The sequence below is a fragment of the Ischnura elegans genome, chromosome 8 (genome assembly GCF_921293095.1).
Source record: "Ischnura elegans chromosome 8, ioIscEleg1.1, whole genome shotgun sequence".
Lineage (NCBI taxonomy): Eukaryota > Metazoa > Arthropoda > Insecta > Odonata > Coenagrionidae > Ischnura > Ischnura elegans.
This window is the reverse complement of record NC_060253.1, coordinates 49,329,396-49,347,800: the sequence shown is the minus strand read 5'-3', so window position 1 is coordinate 49,347,800 and position 18,405 is coordinate 49,329,396. Positions and strand designations below refer to the sequence as shown.

Sequence of the window (18,405 nt, the reverse complement as noted above, 5' to 3'; positions counted from 1 at the left end):
CTATCCGCTAGCCTTTTATAGAGACGCATTTTGTCTGTTCCACATCCATTATAACCTGTCCTAAGTAACTTATTTTGGGCCGTCCCTTACCCTTTTTCCCTTCCACCTGTCCCTCTATGATTGTTTTTATCAGGCCATCATACCACATAATGCGGGCAACGAAGTTTTCCCGTCTCCTCCATTTGGTTTTTAGAAGGCTTCTATTTTCCCCCACTCTTCCCAGCACTCCCTCATTACTTACTCGATCGATCCATTTTATCTTCATCATTTTTCGCATCCTGTACCTACTATACGATATAGCGAACGCTAGGTTGCTGCATAAAATTGCTTCGATTCATATTGAGCACCAAACGACGCGTTATCAAGAGTGCCGTAGATTTTTGGCGGAATGGCCGTCTTGACCGAGCACCTTTCACGCTCGTCTGTGGAAACAATATTCAAGATGGAAGCAATCAGTTTAATATATCTGAATAAGGCGATATGATTCCACACAATATTTTTTTAGATAATTTTATATCCCCAGGCATAAGAGAAATTATGCTCAAAACTTCACTCTCTTGATTAGCCATTGTCCTACACCTCCAATGGCATTGGACGGTTACTAGGAGACAGATCGCTATCTTGGTTTGACAAGGTTCTAACTGACCATCAGCTGGTTTTGAGAAAATCCTTGTCAAAGTTTTAAACTGCTCTATTTCTATTATTAATAGGAATTTATTTTTGATTTTTGGCATATAAACTAGTGATCCACTAGATACACTAGTAATTATTACTTTTAGAAAATATGTTGTTCATTTTATTTTTTTTTACATGTTTATATGAGTAATAAAATACGTAAAACGCAGTTAGAACCTTGTCAAACCAAGGTAGCGAGATGCATTAGTGCGTTAGCATATCGATGGCTAAGTTCTAACAACACGTATCTAAAATTCGGCCGGTTTGACACGGGTATCATAAACAAAGTGTAATACCATTAAAAAAATAATATACAAGCAAAGAACAATTCTTTATTTGCAAATGAATGCTTCTTTTACAGTTTTATGAATTTTTGGTTTTTAATTTCAGTGTGCAAGTAAAAGAAATTAATAGCTTTTTTGGTCTCCTGAATAGTTGCTATTTTTGAGATGCGTGTTGTAAGAACTCAGCCATCGATATGCAGTCCTGTCAAAACTTGGTGGCACCCGAAAGCGAAGACCTACAGCGAGTGGAGGAGAAAGTGGCTGTGGTGGGGGAACTTCGGAAGCGAAGGCGAAGCGCTCAAGACTGAGTCAAGCATAGACCTCGAATGCAGTCAAGTCCCAAACATCAAAAATAGCTATTTTAACCTACACCCCAGAGTGACAGTTGATTCAAAATAGACTCGCCCATACCCAAAACTGACGTCCGCGCATGCGCCACCAAGTTTTAAACGAACAGTACAGCGAACGCTAAAATTTGTCCACATTTAATAATGAAAATACGTTCATTCATTCTGAGTTAGCATCAAACAAAGGGATAACTGCTAGCAAATTTTAGACAAAATTTATCGGAAATTATAAGATAGAAAAAAACATGTAAAAATTTGTAATAGTCCGAATGCAAAAAATATAATATTCCTACAAAAGAGAGACATCTAAAATCTCTCCGTTCTTAAGTCTTATTTCTTTCCACTCGTTATCAGGATGAGTGCAGTTTGTTGAAATATTTCATTCGGGCGCGACGGATAGTTCGAATCACGCGGTGACGTTGCTGACTCACTTTATTCTCCAATTTTCTCAACGTACACGGGCAACGCCACGAAAATGCTTGGTCTCATCAGGAACTTGTGAAATGAATACCTGGGATCTTTGCGTTACCAATCATAAGCGGACGGTAATGGCAGTCAAGCATAGACCTTGTATGGAGTCAAGTCCCAAGCAAAAAATGGAAATTTCAAACAACACCCCCGTGTGACGGTGCCTCTCCAAAACAGAATTGCGTGACCAAAACCGACGCCCGCGCAGGGGCAACAAATTTTTTTACTTTACATGGATATTGGGTACTGAGAAGGAAAATGTGCGTGATAGCCTATCGGGTTGAGCGCTAAGCTACTGACATAAGGGTCCCAGGTTCCATATCCCGGGTGAAGCCTCCGGACACCTTCACACAAAAATCCTTCAAGACCTTGGGAGTCGACCCAGGGAAATGCGTAGGCCCCGAATGTAAGGCATTCATACATGCTAAGCTTAGTCTGCGGTTAGCTCATATTTAATTTCATTTTTTATTATAAAGAAAATGGTACACACACAGCAATACTGTCGATTTAAAGTGCACTTAAAAGAATAAACAAATAATCTATTTACGATCACAAATACTTAAAACAGTAAGAAAACAAAAACAACAAGCCAATTACAGTGGCCACAACCTCACTATTTAACAAGTTATATAATGCGAAGTTGTTGTAATCTATGGTTTTGTCCCTGAGTCTCTGTAGGTCCCAGTAAAGAATATGTGTATTAGTTTCTTGCTCTGCCGGTGGATAGTATTTGTAAAATGGTGGGGTATTTTTTAAAAGGTCCAAAGTAGTTGCTTGGTTTGGTAGAAAATGTTTTAGTCGTTAATTTTTGTTAAATGACATGATGACAAGTGAGTAAAATTTTTAATTGATAACGAAAACGGATCAATTTCAGTCGAGAGAGAGATACGGAAAGTCGAGAGAATAGAGAGCGCTTATTTAATGATGGCCTAGGTATTGGCATGTTGAGTGGAAGGTTGAATATCCAAATTAACCTTCGGGTCTAGTCACCAAGTGAAAGAGACAGAAAGAATAGGGTGTACTTACAAGCATGAGCATGCATTTCGACTCCCGAATGGCTCCGCAGTATCCGAGGAAGCTGATGACGAACACAAAGGCGCCGATGGCGATGAGAATATAGGCTGCCTGGTCCACAACCGTCTGCTGCCCGAATTGCTAAAACGAATACAGATAATAATAAAATGAGAGAGTATTAAAAAAATGGGTCTTAAGGCCTCTTCAAATGATACATTAACACGTACGAGTTAATGTCTGATCGCATGAACGATTTTGGTGTACCGGAACGGAAGATTTACCAACACATGAATCAAATTAGAACAGGTTCTATTTTCTGTTCATGCAATTGCAGAGGTTGGGTGGTTACACGGTACATTTTAGCGTTCATTCCAGCGTTCCTACATTTAGACATTAACTTGTACAAGCTAATGTACCGTGTAAATAGACCTTTAGAAAATTCCCTCATATTTCAAGGATTTTAAACATATAATGTTTATTTTCCCATGGAATATATCAATCTTGATGTTGTTAATCATTAGAGAATATCTGATATTTTTCTGGCTAATGCAACCAAAGGGTCAGTTGTACACTGACATTCTTGGAGGGTAACGAACACAAAACATCATGACAGAAAATTTTTACATATTTACATAGATAATCACACAGTGCTGGATCCATATGGGGGCGCCCCCCCCCCCTTGCGGGGCCGCCCGCATAGCCGTTCATTGCAGTAACACAATAGTAACTTTTATACATCAAAACATGGCAATGCCTTGTGTATGTGTATTATCAGTTAAAATGAAATTTTCTTAAACGTTGCATTGAACATGAAAATATTTTTTTATTACGATAAAAGTACAGGTAGCTCAAGATATCTTTTGCGCCTACCCCCTTGAGTTATTTCTGTATCCGCTACTGTTAAATCACATCACCAGTCTTTCTCACGCCTGAATCACACGATTGTTTTTCTTCCGTCCCTTTCGAGCGAAACTCCAGAGATGAAGGAAAAATGACCGTATCCCGCGATAATTTTCCGCGATTACTCTAGGGATGGGAATACCATCCCTTTTTCCATCACTCGGGTACGTCCCTTTTTCCGTCGATGGAACCACCGTCTTTCAATCAAACAGAACGCACGACCGTTATGTGCTATGAATTTAAGTGTTTTTTTTTAACAGAAAAAAAGTTGCACAAATTCCTAGGAGACAGCAGGCCAGCTGGGAACTAGGAATAACAACCAAAAAGAAATTCTTTGCGTGCGTGCGTACAGTGATTTTAACGTCACATTTGCCTTTTGATATAATGAAGAGAGTTGCTGGCAGCGATCTCAACGTAGATGGTGCTGGAAAAAGGGACAAAAAAATACTAAAATATTTTTTTTTAATGTACATGAAGGAATAAAAAAGAGGAGTGTAAAAAGCAAAGAACAACACGAAACCGATACGAGGAAAAGATAAGTAGCTAAGCAACTGTGACCAGCTCCAATAGAGGTTGTGACGTCAAAAACTTAGCTACTAAATGTTTTATTAACTACTGTATGTTGAATATTCGTCGTGAAATGCCCGAAAAGTAGGCTATAGGTTAACAAATGGTAAAATACGTGTCCCTTCATCTTTCAAACTCTATCATAGTTAAAAGCAAAGAAAAATTGGCGAACCAGACCTTTCAGCGAGCCTTGAACGGCTCTAGAAAAATGCCCATTCAAGGGTGGTGAGGCGAGGGAACTGCCATGATAGCGCCATCTGGAGTCATGACCGTCATTGAGCGAATCGAGGGATCAGACAAAACCATCGAAGCGCAAAAAGGAATGCCAATGAAACGGGCCACGCAGAGTCGTATTTTGCCTTGTTTCGCGCATAATTATCAACGTTATTTACACTGAAGCCTTAAAATTTTCAGATTACATACAATAGAACCTTGCCAACATTTTACTATTTCACATACAACCAATAAAAACTGACAAGGGGAGACCACGAAAGTTGCTCCGCCTTTTTCAATGCCGTATTTTTTATGGCCTTCGGAATGGTGAACACATCCCTGAACTAGTAGTGGTTCCGTTGAATGGGCCTTAGTTTGGCTGTAATTAATTAATTTTCATGCGGTACTTTTCACAAGCCGCGTATAGTTTCATGATATCGCATACCTCATCAAGAGGGTCAGGTGGGGTAGTAGTTAGCGTTTACGGCTACCACCCGGGGGACTAGGCTAGGACTAGGACTAGGGGTTCGAGGCTCCGCGATGACATATTTTCTTGTCTCCATTGTGATCACACGACGTCAACTTTTTCATTAATTTTAATTGCGACAAGCATAGACATGAGACTATTTTTTTATCACCATAATGACGTTTAGGTATTTAAGCAGTGTCATTTCCAACACGGAGATACGACGACAACACTAGCAAGGGTTGATGTGCGCCAAATTGTTAATTTCTTCATTGCTTATACTGATCAACTTCCACATTAAAAATGGAAACCACTCTTGCAAGAGCACATGGCATTATATGCTCGCGGCGACCAACAACATGCGTACAGACATAATTAATAAGAACACAAAACGAATATAAAATGCTATATCTCTCGAACACTTGTAATTCACTTTACTCCAAAGGGAGTTTACTTACACAGTACCTATGTGCTAAAAGAACCATTCCGAAATATAAGTTCCATTAATAAATAGGATGAAATAAAAGTTTATGACCCTGGACCGGACGTGGTGGCGTATAAAAGACGTCAATCTTCGAAAGCCAAGGATTTCAACATCGTACGTACATTCTGGGCTAGAATGGTCTCGTGTATTCCTACAATGTACTTTGACTGTCTATATTGCGAGTTTTCAAAGTTCGAGTTATTGTAGCTAATTTTTTTTAGATCAGCAAGAGGAACCCGTCACACGTGGCGTATAAATTACGCCGGGCGACCGGCCGTATACCACCTCTGTACCTTTATATCTGTATCACCTATAAATGTACAAGATATTACTAATTTCTACAAATAAAGATTAATTTTAACAAAAATCGAGTATTATCATATATACACATAACATGGGAAAAGTACGCCATTCGCCCGGTTGTGAAGAAATAACAGTCGCGCCCGCTAGAGGGTTAAAAGCAACAATTACACCAAATGTGTCTTGTGCTCGCCGCTTCCCAAAATCTTCCGTAGCCCTTCCAATATAATAATAAGATATGCACCAACAAATGTCATTTCTTCCAAAAAAAAGCCACTGCTTTAGCCCCCCATTAATCTTTCGTTATGTTTTTGAGTAGAAAGTGGAGCCTTCACTTCTCCGCGTTGAAAATGACACTGCTTAAATACCTAAACGTCATTATGGTGATAAAAAAATAGTCTCATGTCTATGCTTGTCGCAATTAAAACTAATGAAAAAGTTGATGCCGCATGATCACAATGGAGTCAAGAAAATATAATGTCATCGCGGAGCCTCGAACCCTAGTCCCCCGGGTGGTAGCCGTAAACGCTAAACACTACCCCACCTAACCCTCCTGATGACAGGTGCGATATCATAAAACTATACGCGGCTTGTGAAAAGTACCGCATGAAAATTAATTAATTACAGCCAAACTAAGGCCCATTCAACGGAACCACTACTAGTTCAGGGATGTGTTCACCATTCCGAAGGCCATAAAAAATACGGCATTGAAAAAGGCGGAGCAACTTTCGTGGTCTCCCCTTGTGAGATAAGATTGAAGGAATACTTTAAAATTATAGGTACAGGAAAATGTTGACTAGTATCCATTCAATATACCGTGAAAATTTCAAGATGACAGCATTAGTATTCATCCAGTAGTGTGATCTTCACGCGCCTGAGGGTCAGTCTGTGGTGAGCTCTACCCTCACCTATGCAAACCAACCTTAGGGTCGAGAATTAGCGAAGCTAAGAAAAAAAGGCCGATCGTGCGGGAGTTATAAAGTCCACTAAAACACTAATTTTAACACCATATAAAACGACATTGGCGAAAAATACCAAAAACTGGAGATTTTTAAGAATGTCAGCCCACGCCAACAACCACTACCGCCCTTTCCCTTACCCACACCCCAACAATAACATAATTGGCCACTACCCCATCCCTTGCGTCTCGCCCGGCAGCCTTTTTCGGGAGTGGACTCGGGAACCGGTTCCTCTTGATTGGGACGTGCAATCAACAGCCAACAGGAATTTCAAACCACCGCCATCGTCTACGAGACATTCCACTCTCGCTATCGACACGAGGACAAATATAAAATAGAGGAGATAAGAGATCAAATACAGCAAGAGCGATTTTAGACCAGGGGAGCGGCCGCTCCTAGACATTTTTCTAGAGTAAGCGAACAACATTTCGATCCTCCCCCCGAAAAAAATACCTAAGAGGTAGTGGGGATTCTCACTAGATACATTTTAAAATAAATAGAAATAATTTCAGAAGAAGGGTCGAGACTTTAATATCAGCGCAAACTTGCTTACTCTAATATATTGAATTGTGTGAATATTTTATGGAGTACATCAACCCTCAACCTTCAATCTCCTAGTTTCAATACTACTAAACATATTTGACTACGATCTCATAGGCTCCCACTTTTGTATGTCGCCCTACGCGGCCGCGTTCTCCGGTTACCGCGTAAACCGGCCCTGACCAAGGGGCCAAGATTGTGACGTCAATATCATGTATAACGTAATGGACCTGATTAGCTGATTCGGACAATATCTTTTGATGCATGTATTTTTAATGACCGCCATCACTTTTGTAAGTATTTTATATAAGTTTCTATTTTTTTATGTGATTCATTTTTTGAAGTTCATTTGCTATTTGTTGCATTTTCATTTTTATTGTTTTGTGATGAGTTGGCACCATGGTTACTGAGATAAAAACTAGGGATTGTAGTAGAAAAAACCGTATTTATATGTATGGGATAAAGAAATATGAAATTGTCAAGTGATATTGAAAATTTTCTTTCGTGTAATCACTTTGATACATTAGTTTTCATGCTTTTTCTTTCGATTGTAATCTTTCATTCCATCGAATTTAACAATCCTAACAAGGGAGATTATTGAAGATTTTTTAAATATCTATTCATAGGAACTTCGTAAACTAATATTTATCGATTCCCTACGATTACACAAACGTTGGCTGTTTCGATAATGACATCAGCGTTTGGCTACTAGTGACAGCCACCATGAGTTGTCTTGTTTATTTTGTCTGTGGAAGCGATTTCTATGAGAGAATTATAACCAAAGGTTATATTTCTCTCATAGAAATTATTGAGGTTAGACATATCATCAAGGAACGAGAACGTTGTCTCGAACTCATCAATTCGAATACTGGTCTGACGCAGCCCTCCACTCCAGTCAGCTAACCTCTTCATACTTTCGTATTTTTCTATTTCAAATCCTTCGCATTTCAAACTTAAGGTTCTTCAGCCAGGCCATCCTCCAACACAGCAAATAAATAAATGTTATTACTATAACTCTCCGATGACCAAATGCGTTTCTAAGGTGAACTGTTGGTTCTAAGATCACAACAGTTTCATGAGACACTCGACCAAATCTTGGACGTCTCCCAAGGTGAGAAAGCCACACTGAGGCTTAAACGCCAAATAGCTTTCCAAAAATGCAATTACAGTGGTCATCAATGCGTTATAAATGGAAGCATACCAGTTGTTTCACGGAAATATAAAAACCATTTCGTCATAATGACGGCGAATAAAACCCAAGCCATAGTTATTTTGCCGGGATCAAACAAACAGTATAATCTCTGTTCCCGTCCGTCAATCAATTACGAAAAAATGGACTTTAATGGTCATTTCTTCGATTTTTAATATTATTGAAGTTTCTCAGGATCTATCCTAAGAAATGGATGAATTATGAAAAATGAAAAAGAAGACACTTTGTGCATTCACGCGAAATGCTTTTTGATTTCATATGAAATCACAAATTTTCTTCTTTTTCATTTTTCACAATGAATCGCCTTCACAAGCTATTCCTCAAACCAACAAATGGATGAACTACAACAGCAAAGTTTCAACTTATTCGCAAACTTTCATCGAAAAAAAAACGCCGGATACACCCCAATGATCTTTTCTATGATTTTTAACGCACTATAGATGAAATTAATATTTATCATTATCTCACGAAGTCGAAGGACAAAGCGTGAAAAAATTTTAAACGCCAGTAGAGGTCGCCCAGCATCCACTTCAAAGACAGTCTGAATTTTGAGCGGTAGTTGTACGCGACACCTGTTTCGAGTCGGACGAACATGGAGTTGGAGGGAAAGTGGAGACACGCTTGAGGCGCCTCTGGCGGTAGGGAGGGGGGAGGATTGGCCTGCTCCGCGAAAGTCAGCACACATTGTTACAACAAAAAAAAAGAATAAAGGGAGGCGGCGGTTGGCATATGAGCCCGCGGGGAGTGGCACGCGCCCATTGCCCGGAAGTTGAAGCAGACCACCCACTGGCGCAGCAGTAAAGACAAAAAAGAAACAGCCAGACACGGCACAGGCAGTGAAAAAATTATACAACTACACAGTCTTTATACATTTAGCGTGTTCTACGAAATTTTTCGATGAAAGAGAACTGCTACCATAGTGATGGAAAAATCGATGACGATTAAAATCGAAAATCGAGTTTTAACGGCTGAAGATCAAGAAAAGATGATGGAGAAAACCAGAACGTACCTAAAATCTAATGTGAGACGGAAGTAATGAACACCTTGAGGCATCCGAAAATATGAACACTTAAGTGGCATTTTCAAAGGAAATGATATTGAAAAGCAACAGAGGAAACATCACCACGTAAGTAAAATTCTTTGTGGGATAAAAAGTCAAAAGACAGTAAAAAATAAAATCATTAGGTAAAAATAAGTAAAATTATTCAGTTCAATGAGATGCATTACTTCTCTCCTTCACTAGATGTTCACTAATGGGTAACTCCCATACGTTAGTGATACGCGATTATTGCCTTGAAAATTCTTCAATTTCCTAATTGAGAGCAAGCTTAAAGGCTAAACATCAACACGCCACATTGTAAAATAAAAATGAAATACAATTTTTTTATTATAGGTTATATCAAGTCAATGCAAAATAAACAAAGCCAAACCAATTTCTCAAGAGTTACTAAAACCCAACACCCATTAGATGGGAGATCCTCGATCACGAGAAAATTCCTCACTAATTTGTTTTTTTTTTATTTGTTCAAAAACGTTATTGACATGATGGAATGTATCTCTTAACAATTAAATGTGAGATACTCGAGATCGTTTAACGCCCAATACGTTTCGAAACATCTTGGAGATCCACTATTTCCTTGAACGCTCATATAAGAGTTCAAAGTGGCGTTAATTTCCCTTATTCCCGCGTGGCGCTCTAATTGCGGGAGGCGCAGCGCCGCCCGCCCACGAAACGTCATCAACTGACTCACATGGGTGATATACAGTCAGGGAATAGGATCTGCCCCAAAAAGGCATGGTGCTAATAAATGAGTTTTAACGGCGGCCTGGGTTATTACATCAATGAATGAAGTTGAACTGATTTTACAACAATTATCACTAATGTAAAGCACGACTTTTAAGATGTCGAAGGCAATTTGGGTCAATGATTATATTGCTGCCGATATTTCGGAAACCGAGTCGGTTTCCATCCCTTTTAACTTAAAAATCAAATGTAAACAAATATATATACCTATCCAGGCGAGATTCGAACCTGCGACCACTTGAGTGGCAGGCAAGGATTTGACCCCGCCGCCGCCACCGAGGCCAGCAAAGTAGACAGCTATACAGGCGTCTGCTATAGCAGTTAATATTTCGACGAGTAAACCCAGTTAACGGACCCAGATGATGAGGATTTATGCCTCCCTCACGAACTGTCTTTCTTGATGACGGATTATTCGCTTTATTTTTCTTGGAATCATCTTGAAATTTGAGGGTATATAAAGTAGACCGTTGTCGACAGTTGCTTGTAGCTCAAATAATTTAAAAAAATACAACTGAATAAATAATTAAAAGTTAAAACGCAAAATTAACAAAAAGAAATAGTGGAAAAAAACCAACAGAATTTTTAAAATGAAATCTTTCGTGAAAAAACACGGCCCAAAAGTTTTTATTCAACATGACGAGTACCCGCGAAAGTTTTAACCAAGAATTACTTACAGGATCTGTCCCAAAGATAAATTGAATTCTTCTTCAGACTTCTTTGAGTCATTGTATCACGAGGACGGGGTCTTAAGGAAGCAATGCTTCCCTTATCAGTTTGGCGATTGCGATGCATCAAAGGTTTCCGGCAACAGGGCAAACTCGCGACCAATCATAGCGCTTGTGTTAAAGTTTCTATAGTTAAAAAATGATGCCTTTTCGACAAAAACGTCATTGGTAATTTATGCTCTTACTGACATCAGCTATCCAGGATTAAAATTTTGTGACACAATTTTTTTCCACCCTATAGAGAGTAAAACCATAGAGAGCCATCACAGTGAAAATTTTAAATCTGAGACAATACTGAGGTACGATTTTAAATTTTTAGACTTCTTCGTATGTTGAAAAGGGTCTACTTTACACACCCTGAAAATATCAAGATGATATAATTAAGTTTAAATCGAGCAAGATGGCATCAATTAATTAGGTTAGGCGTTCAGGGAGGGAGGGGGCCTAGCCGATTCTCACCTAATCTCACGTGGGGGAGAGAGAGTGTCCAGGCAGGTATCATTTTTTCCCGCAAGAAGCAGGGTAAAATTGCGATCTTAATAATCCTAAAAACTAGTCTTAAATAATCTTAAATAAAAATACTTTTAAAAATTGTTTTCTTTCAATAAATCCAACGCAATGAAGCATGGATTAACGTATTTTCACTGAAAATACGCTTTTCGAAAAATCTCACGCGAGTTTAGAGGGAGGGGGTCGAGCCAAATCTCACGATATCGCCAACAGGGATGGGGGTGTCCAAAAACAGCCAAAATCACCTCACGTGATTTATGGACGCCCCATAATCTGTCACCAAAGCACACCAGTCGAGAAGGAGGCATGCGTCCTCTTCAGACACTCCGTGCATGCCATAATCACAGCTTTCTTGTAATCACTACTCGACCGAACGCCAATTTAAGCACACCAGAGGTACAGGTGAGAGATGGGAGCGAAAGCGGACGGACACGCTCCGAGGATAAAAGGAGGAGAGCAGAAGGAAGCACAATTTCACCTCCAATGACGGAGGGAGGGCGTACAATTTCACCACCGATTGCGAGAGAGTGCGTGCGGCATGGAAAAAGAAATTAAGGACCTCTTTTGGGCAGTGAACTTACTCAGGGCGTCTGCTCCAAACACACATGCAATGTAGTTGGCATGGTGAGGACTTACAAACAAGGAGGAATTATATTGTGGCATAAATTTACTACTATTAGTTTTTTATTAATTCTCAAACCACCGGATACAGCTCTCATTGGCCATTTTATACCGGGGCATTCAACATATTTAACGTAAGTAAACGTCCACGAACAACCATACACAGGACCGGGGAAACCTACCCAGGCGGGACTCGAACCCGCGACCTCTTGTTTGGCACGTGAGGACGTTACCCCGCCGCCAACGAGGCCGGCAACACACATCACTCTCTTTCAACCGTATTTTGACTTTAATTCGCGACAAATAACTCGTGTAAACGTCGTTATGGATGGGATTACATAGAGGAGGACCGATTCCATCCCGCAGGAGCTAGATTTATGATGCCACTTTTGAATCGCTTACCTAAACAGCAACCATTTATATACGTGAATCGCTATGAAAAAAAAATCCCCTAGACCGAAAATGGAACCACCTTTGGCACTCAGGGGCACTGCGCAGACCACTACGCTATCCAGGTTTCTTATTCCTCATAACATTTTTACCATGTAATTAAGGAACCTGAATAGTGAATAGCGTGGAGATCTGCGAAATAGCCCGGAAAGCAAAAGGTCCGTGGTTCGATTCCCGGTCCAGGGGAGTTATTTCTCAAGGCAATTCATGTAAATTTCACCGCCCTTCACGCGACATGCTCGTAAAATTAAACAACCATTTACTTTCGACACTTTAGAACAATATTTTCAGTCGGGCGGGATAGCATTACAAAGAGTAGGCTGGTCTATATTAAAGCAGACGATGCCTATAGTTACATCACAAAAAACCAGATAGGTCCTCTGCTGGAAACATGATTTGAACGGAGACCAAAATGTAAAAAAATTAATTGTTGGGAATTTTTCTTTGCGGAAGTTCGGGACAATTTTTGACAAAATACCAAGGTAATATGTTTTTTACCTGTTAGGTTATTTTTATACATTTTCGGAAAATAAAAAAGTTTTTAATGTAAAAATGTGCAAAATGTGATTGAAGCTAGTCTGTCCTTCCAAAAGACACTATTGAGACTGTGACAATGGGAGTTCAGAGCCACACTTCCCACTCTAGCATAACATTTAACCATCGCGAATAGGATACTAACTGTGAAGGCCACGACGATAGGCCCGGACAACAATTAAAACTGGAGGACTAATTAACCGCACGTTAGCGACGACGGTGACGCAGAGCAAGACATCTCACTCAATCAGCCCAAGGCTAAGTGTTTTGACAAAGGAGGAAATTTTCATGTGGGAACACGCATATGAAGGAAACTTCGCGCGACTGAGGAGTCATCTGCTCGAAGAATTTCATCACGTTCAAGTTCGTGGAAGCCAGACATGATGTTAAGAAGGAAAACGCACGTGATTCGAGCACATTTCAACCAAAATTGGCTATAATTGCATTAAGTGTAGGGAAGATAAAGTTGGCAAAAACCAGTTTATTCACCTACAATGCCACATCTAGGAGGGCTCAATAAGCGTCCATTAAAACAAAGTATGAACGCCATTTTCAAATTATATTCCGACTTACCTAACAACAATCACTTATGAGGAAAAAAATAAAATGCACAATACTTGAAAGATCATAGATTTTTACAACGTATCAGGTGCATAAAGGATTACGGGTTCTACACCGTGTAATTCGTGTAATTGACTGCAATAGGGTGGTTTCCTATTATTTTTTTATTGCCTAAATCGAAAGATTATTACTCCTGGAGTACGTTTTTCACGCTGTTAGATTTTTAAATGACGATATCTATTTTTCGCGATTAAATGAAAAGTGAAAAATTTCTAGCGCGCGAAAACGCGACGCGTAAGTATGAATGTCGGGAAATCTCTCCGTGTGACGTATTTCTAGTTCCCGCTGCCGCCTTGTGAGGTGACCTTGAGGCGAGTTGAGCGCTGATACGACGCAGGCTGCTAGCGGGTAGCTGAGTACCCTGCTGGCTGGTAGCGCTTGGCTTAAACAAGGATTATTAATACCTTATCAAATGAAGAAAACTTTCCGACCTTAGCCAGTTTTAATGAGTGATTATTAAGACACGTTTCCCTGAGCTCTGCGCCTCATGCATTAATTGGTAACCTTAGACGACGTATAACTCCTATCTTCTCGTATAGAAACTAGGTCCCTGTGACGTCACGTGGAGTGGCATCGCATGGGCGCCAATCTGGCCCTTTTCAAATGAGGATAAAAATGGACCATTGCCATTCGTCTAAACCGGTATTTCTAAAACGAAATAATTTGTATATTATGCATACAGTAATGGTGGGTAACGAATCGCAATCAATGACTTTCGTTTTCTTTGATGAGGGAAACTACCCTATTCTCCCGACGTTTCGGAGAAAGACTTTATCTTAATCCTGAGGGAATCTTCTCTATGATGGATTCAAAAGATCCCCTACGATTAAGTAAGGTCGATCCAATTAATCTTAATAAACTTTATGAGTATATACTCATACCAGAAAATTACTTAATAATAAATATTAAGTGAAAAAAGACAATAAATGTGCAATGAAGTTGAGGGGTTGCTTGATAGTTGGAAGCTGTTTGTAATTCCAGAGGCATAGACCAACTATGCCATGAGAATGCTTAGAGTAACAATACCAAAACTAATGAACTATGTAAATTTAAAAACCCAAAACATAACTATTTATTCATAATTAAAAAGAATATGTATAAAACTGTTACTGGAAAAATAATAACGAAAAAAACTAATGAGAATGGAATATTTTCTACTTTATAGATTTTGAACCTATGTTTAACAAGTGTAACATTATTTTTTACATATTTTTCTAGTTTTAAGGTAAATGATCAATTGCCATAATGTGTATTTCTTGCCCTCCATATGTGTATTTATATAAGCACCTCCTGACGAGCCAGTGGCTGAGGACTTAAATTGTAAATATTTCTGTGTTCTATAACTATGTATCCAAGATTGTATTTTTTTCTTATTATATTTGTGCTATTTTTTTTGCCTACTTATTGTAGCTTTCCTAACATGTAAGATTTTCATGTCACATCGAAAGATATTGTGTTACAATTTTTTCTGTGTGTTGCAATAAAGATTTCATTTCATTATTCTAAAAAAATACCTCGTGAAGAACCCGATAATCCTCTATGCACAATATTTATTCAAAAATTTATTTTGCTTCTTCCGCACTGAACCACGATAAAAACTAGATTAAGCAATGATAAGAAGTGAATGCAATGCAAAAATAAAAGCAAATCCTCTAAATTTCTTGTCATCCTTATCGCGCCGTGAGAAATTCAGATGTTCTGAAACTCTATCCTAGCTCAAGTACTCGCGTGGTATTCACAGGAAGCCTCAAGCTTCTCGTCAACCGCAACGCAACCTCAGTTACTTTACTAGGGATACATCTTAGGTTGCGTTAAAAACTAGTATAGGGACAGTCGGCTCGTACTCATGTTCTGTGACTAGAAATAACGATGAGAACTAATACAACACTAGAGATAAATGCAAAACCTTCATAGAACACTGCAGTACATCACTCCTAAACCATCCCTTTCACATAGGGCCGGATTTTCCTAAAGGGTAACTAGGCTTTAGCCTAAAGCCTCAAGATCAAGAGGGGCCCACATTCACTCTACATTGTCGACTATTTTATTTAGTATCGGAGCCACATTTTATAAAAGTTAGAACCAATCTCGATATGTTTCATTTTACAAGATAATACGTGTCACAGCGACGATGAATTTTATTATGTCCCATTCAATTCATTAAATTAAAAACGGGAGGTGAAAGGGGCTCAGAAGTGGAATAGCCTAGGGCCACCTTTCATCTAAATCCGGCCCTGCTTTAAGACCATACAAGAAAGATTAAATTATAGAGTAATGAATGAAACGTCCTCTGGAATTCAATCGATTTTTAACTGTCGTAATTATAATAATTGTTCTGTGAATTTATGGGTTATTTTTTATTGAAAACATTTTTCATAATTTAATAATTGAAGGCTGTATAACTGTGATATTGTTTTATGGTCAATAATACCATTTATCTATCCATCGTTGTTTTTGAAGCAAAATATGCGTGGTAGCGTATTACCAGCCATGAGTGTGATAGAAGAGTAGCTCCAAACTAAAGAGATAGGGATCGCGCCGATAAGACAACCGAAAAGCGATGATTTCGAAGGCGAGAACAGCGTTGGGGAAACGGGAAGTGAGAGTCTCGAGCAAGAGTGTGTACGTATGTCACGCACTGAATCCGCTCCCTGGCCAATCTCTCGAGTGTGAAAAGACGTCTCTTTCGATTGGATCGCCGTTGCTCAACTGTTTACCTGCTATCCACACGAGATGCCCTCGTAACACACACGATGCTCGTTTGCGTAACCATGACAGTGCCAGAGAGATCTCCAACCTAAAGAGAAATACATACGGGAGCACTGCGCAGTCGCAGGTGGTCGAGGCCAACATGTATCACCTGATGCGGTTTATATGTATTATCGGGAGATTTTAAGTTTTCGTCTCCGAGGTTACGTGTGATTCACCTCGCGCTTAACTGCACTGTGATCGGTAAAATTAATGTTAATTTATTAATTTCAATTTTGAAAGCCAATTAATGTACCTCTTAACTCTTTCCGATCCGAACAATGTTTTTCTTTAAATTTTTTGCGTTTGGACATAGCGTATTTGTTTAAATGTGTATTCCTATTATTTTTTCTTTTCTTAATGCATAGCTTTATTTTTAGTTATAAATACTTAAGCACAACAATTTTTCACATGGACCATTGAAAGGCTCACGAAAAACTTTAAAATTAATAACAGCGATAAGTCATTTCAATATTATGCACCAGCTCTGCTAGACATGTCCGAATGAGTTCCTACATGAGCAGGGTAAAACAAAACGTATCATAATTTTTGGTTCAAAATTCTACTGGCAATCCCAATAATTAAACTGAGATGTAATAAAGTGATGGAGCAAGGGCAGGAAGAAACGGTCGAGTGAGCAAAATAAGAGTATGTCTCCGACTGAAAAGGTAAGACGATACATTCCTAAGACCCAAGCGATTTCAAAAATGCCGGGGACAGGGATAAGGCCCTATCATCAGGATAAAGAATTAAAAAGAAAACTTACGCCAACGAGGAGCGTCCTTATCAGGTTATGTTGCTTACATCACATACCTCGGTTGCTTATGTCCAGTTTTTCTCTTTTTGTTCATCTCCCTCCAAATTTTGTTTTTTAAGGAATTTCGAATTAAGATAGAACATTCAAATAAAGATGGATATGGATTCAAGCCAAGTCGGATGCAAAACTGAGTTTGGAACTGTAAAAATACAAAATAATTATGTAAACTCGACACTTAATTTAGTTTCAATTACCGTTATGTCGCGAGTTGGAAGCAAGAGAGGAAGGATTAATTTCATAAAATACATGAGAGGAGATTATTTGCATCTCATTATTCTGTCATTTTGGCATAGGTTAGATAGGTTAACAATCTGTCGTATAGGATGTAGAACCGAAGCTTTCTTGGGGTCATTCGAGAGAAGAGTATGCTAATACGGACTACGGATTTCCTTCTATTCCCCCAGGATTCTGTTCTCGCACGTACAATCCCATGCGTAATACAGTAACTGACCTAAGCTGTCTCCAAAAAAGTCTTACAATTAAAGCTACATTAAGTCTCCATCCCTTACATGGATTATCACCGCATTCCACAGTACTCAACAGCATTCACTTGAAATCTCGGATGGAATACAAAAATAAGACGTAATAAATACGATACAGTATCTGAAAAATCATCGGAGTTCCTTTTCTCTCCATTGCTTTTCGGGTTAGCTGCTTCGAAGTTGATTTTGATGACGTTTCGTGGCCTATGCTGGTCACATCTTCAGATCAGGTCTGAGGGCCGATAGATGGAAATGCCCCATTATATATATACCCAACCTCAGGGTGGCCTACCGGTGGCTCGACCAATCAGCGTCGAGGACCTCAATTTTTGCGTTTAAGTCTTTTTCCAAGTAGTATTAAAGGTGTGTCCATCATCTCTATTGAACTATTCCGTTGATTTTCGATTTCAATAGCCACACGAATATTGCGAGGAAAATAAAATCGTCTTTTGGCCGGGACCTTTGATTCCTCAATCATGATCTTATGTCCGGGATTATTGAACGCATGTTCTGCTACTGCCGATTGCTCAAAATGTTTATTTCTGAGAGCCCTTCGGTATTCGGTCAGTCGGATGGTGATGGCTATTTTCGTTTGCCCGGCGTATTTTTTCGCGCATTATCAGTAATAAATACGATGGAGTAACTGAAAAATCATCGGAGTACCTA

The 18,405-nt window shown here is 39.2% G+C and overlaps 1 protein-coding gene across 1 annotated transcript in view; it reads right to left on the bottom strand.

Annotated features, from left to right (window-relative positions):
- Positions 1-18,405, bottom strand: part of LOC124163316 (tetraspanin-18-like) — a 106,863-nt gene that overhangs the window by 38,347 nt on the left and 50,111 nt on the right. The window contains exon 4 of the mRNA XM_046540132.1: positions 2,801-2,929. Coding sequence (XP_046396088.1) covers positions 2,801-2,929 — 129 coding nt within the window. The remainder of the gene's footprint in view (positions 1-2,800; positions 2,930-18,405) is intronic.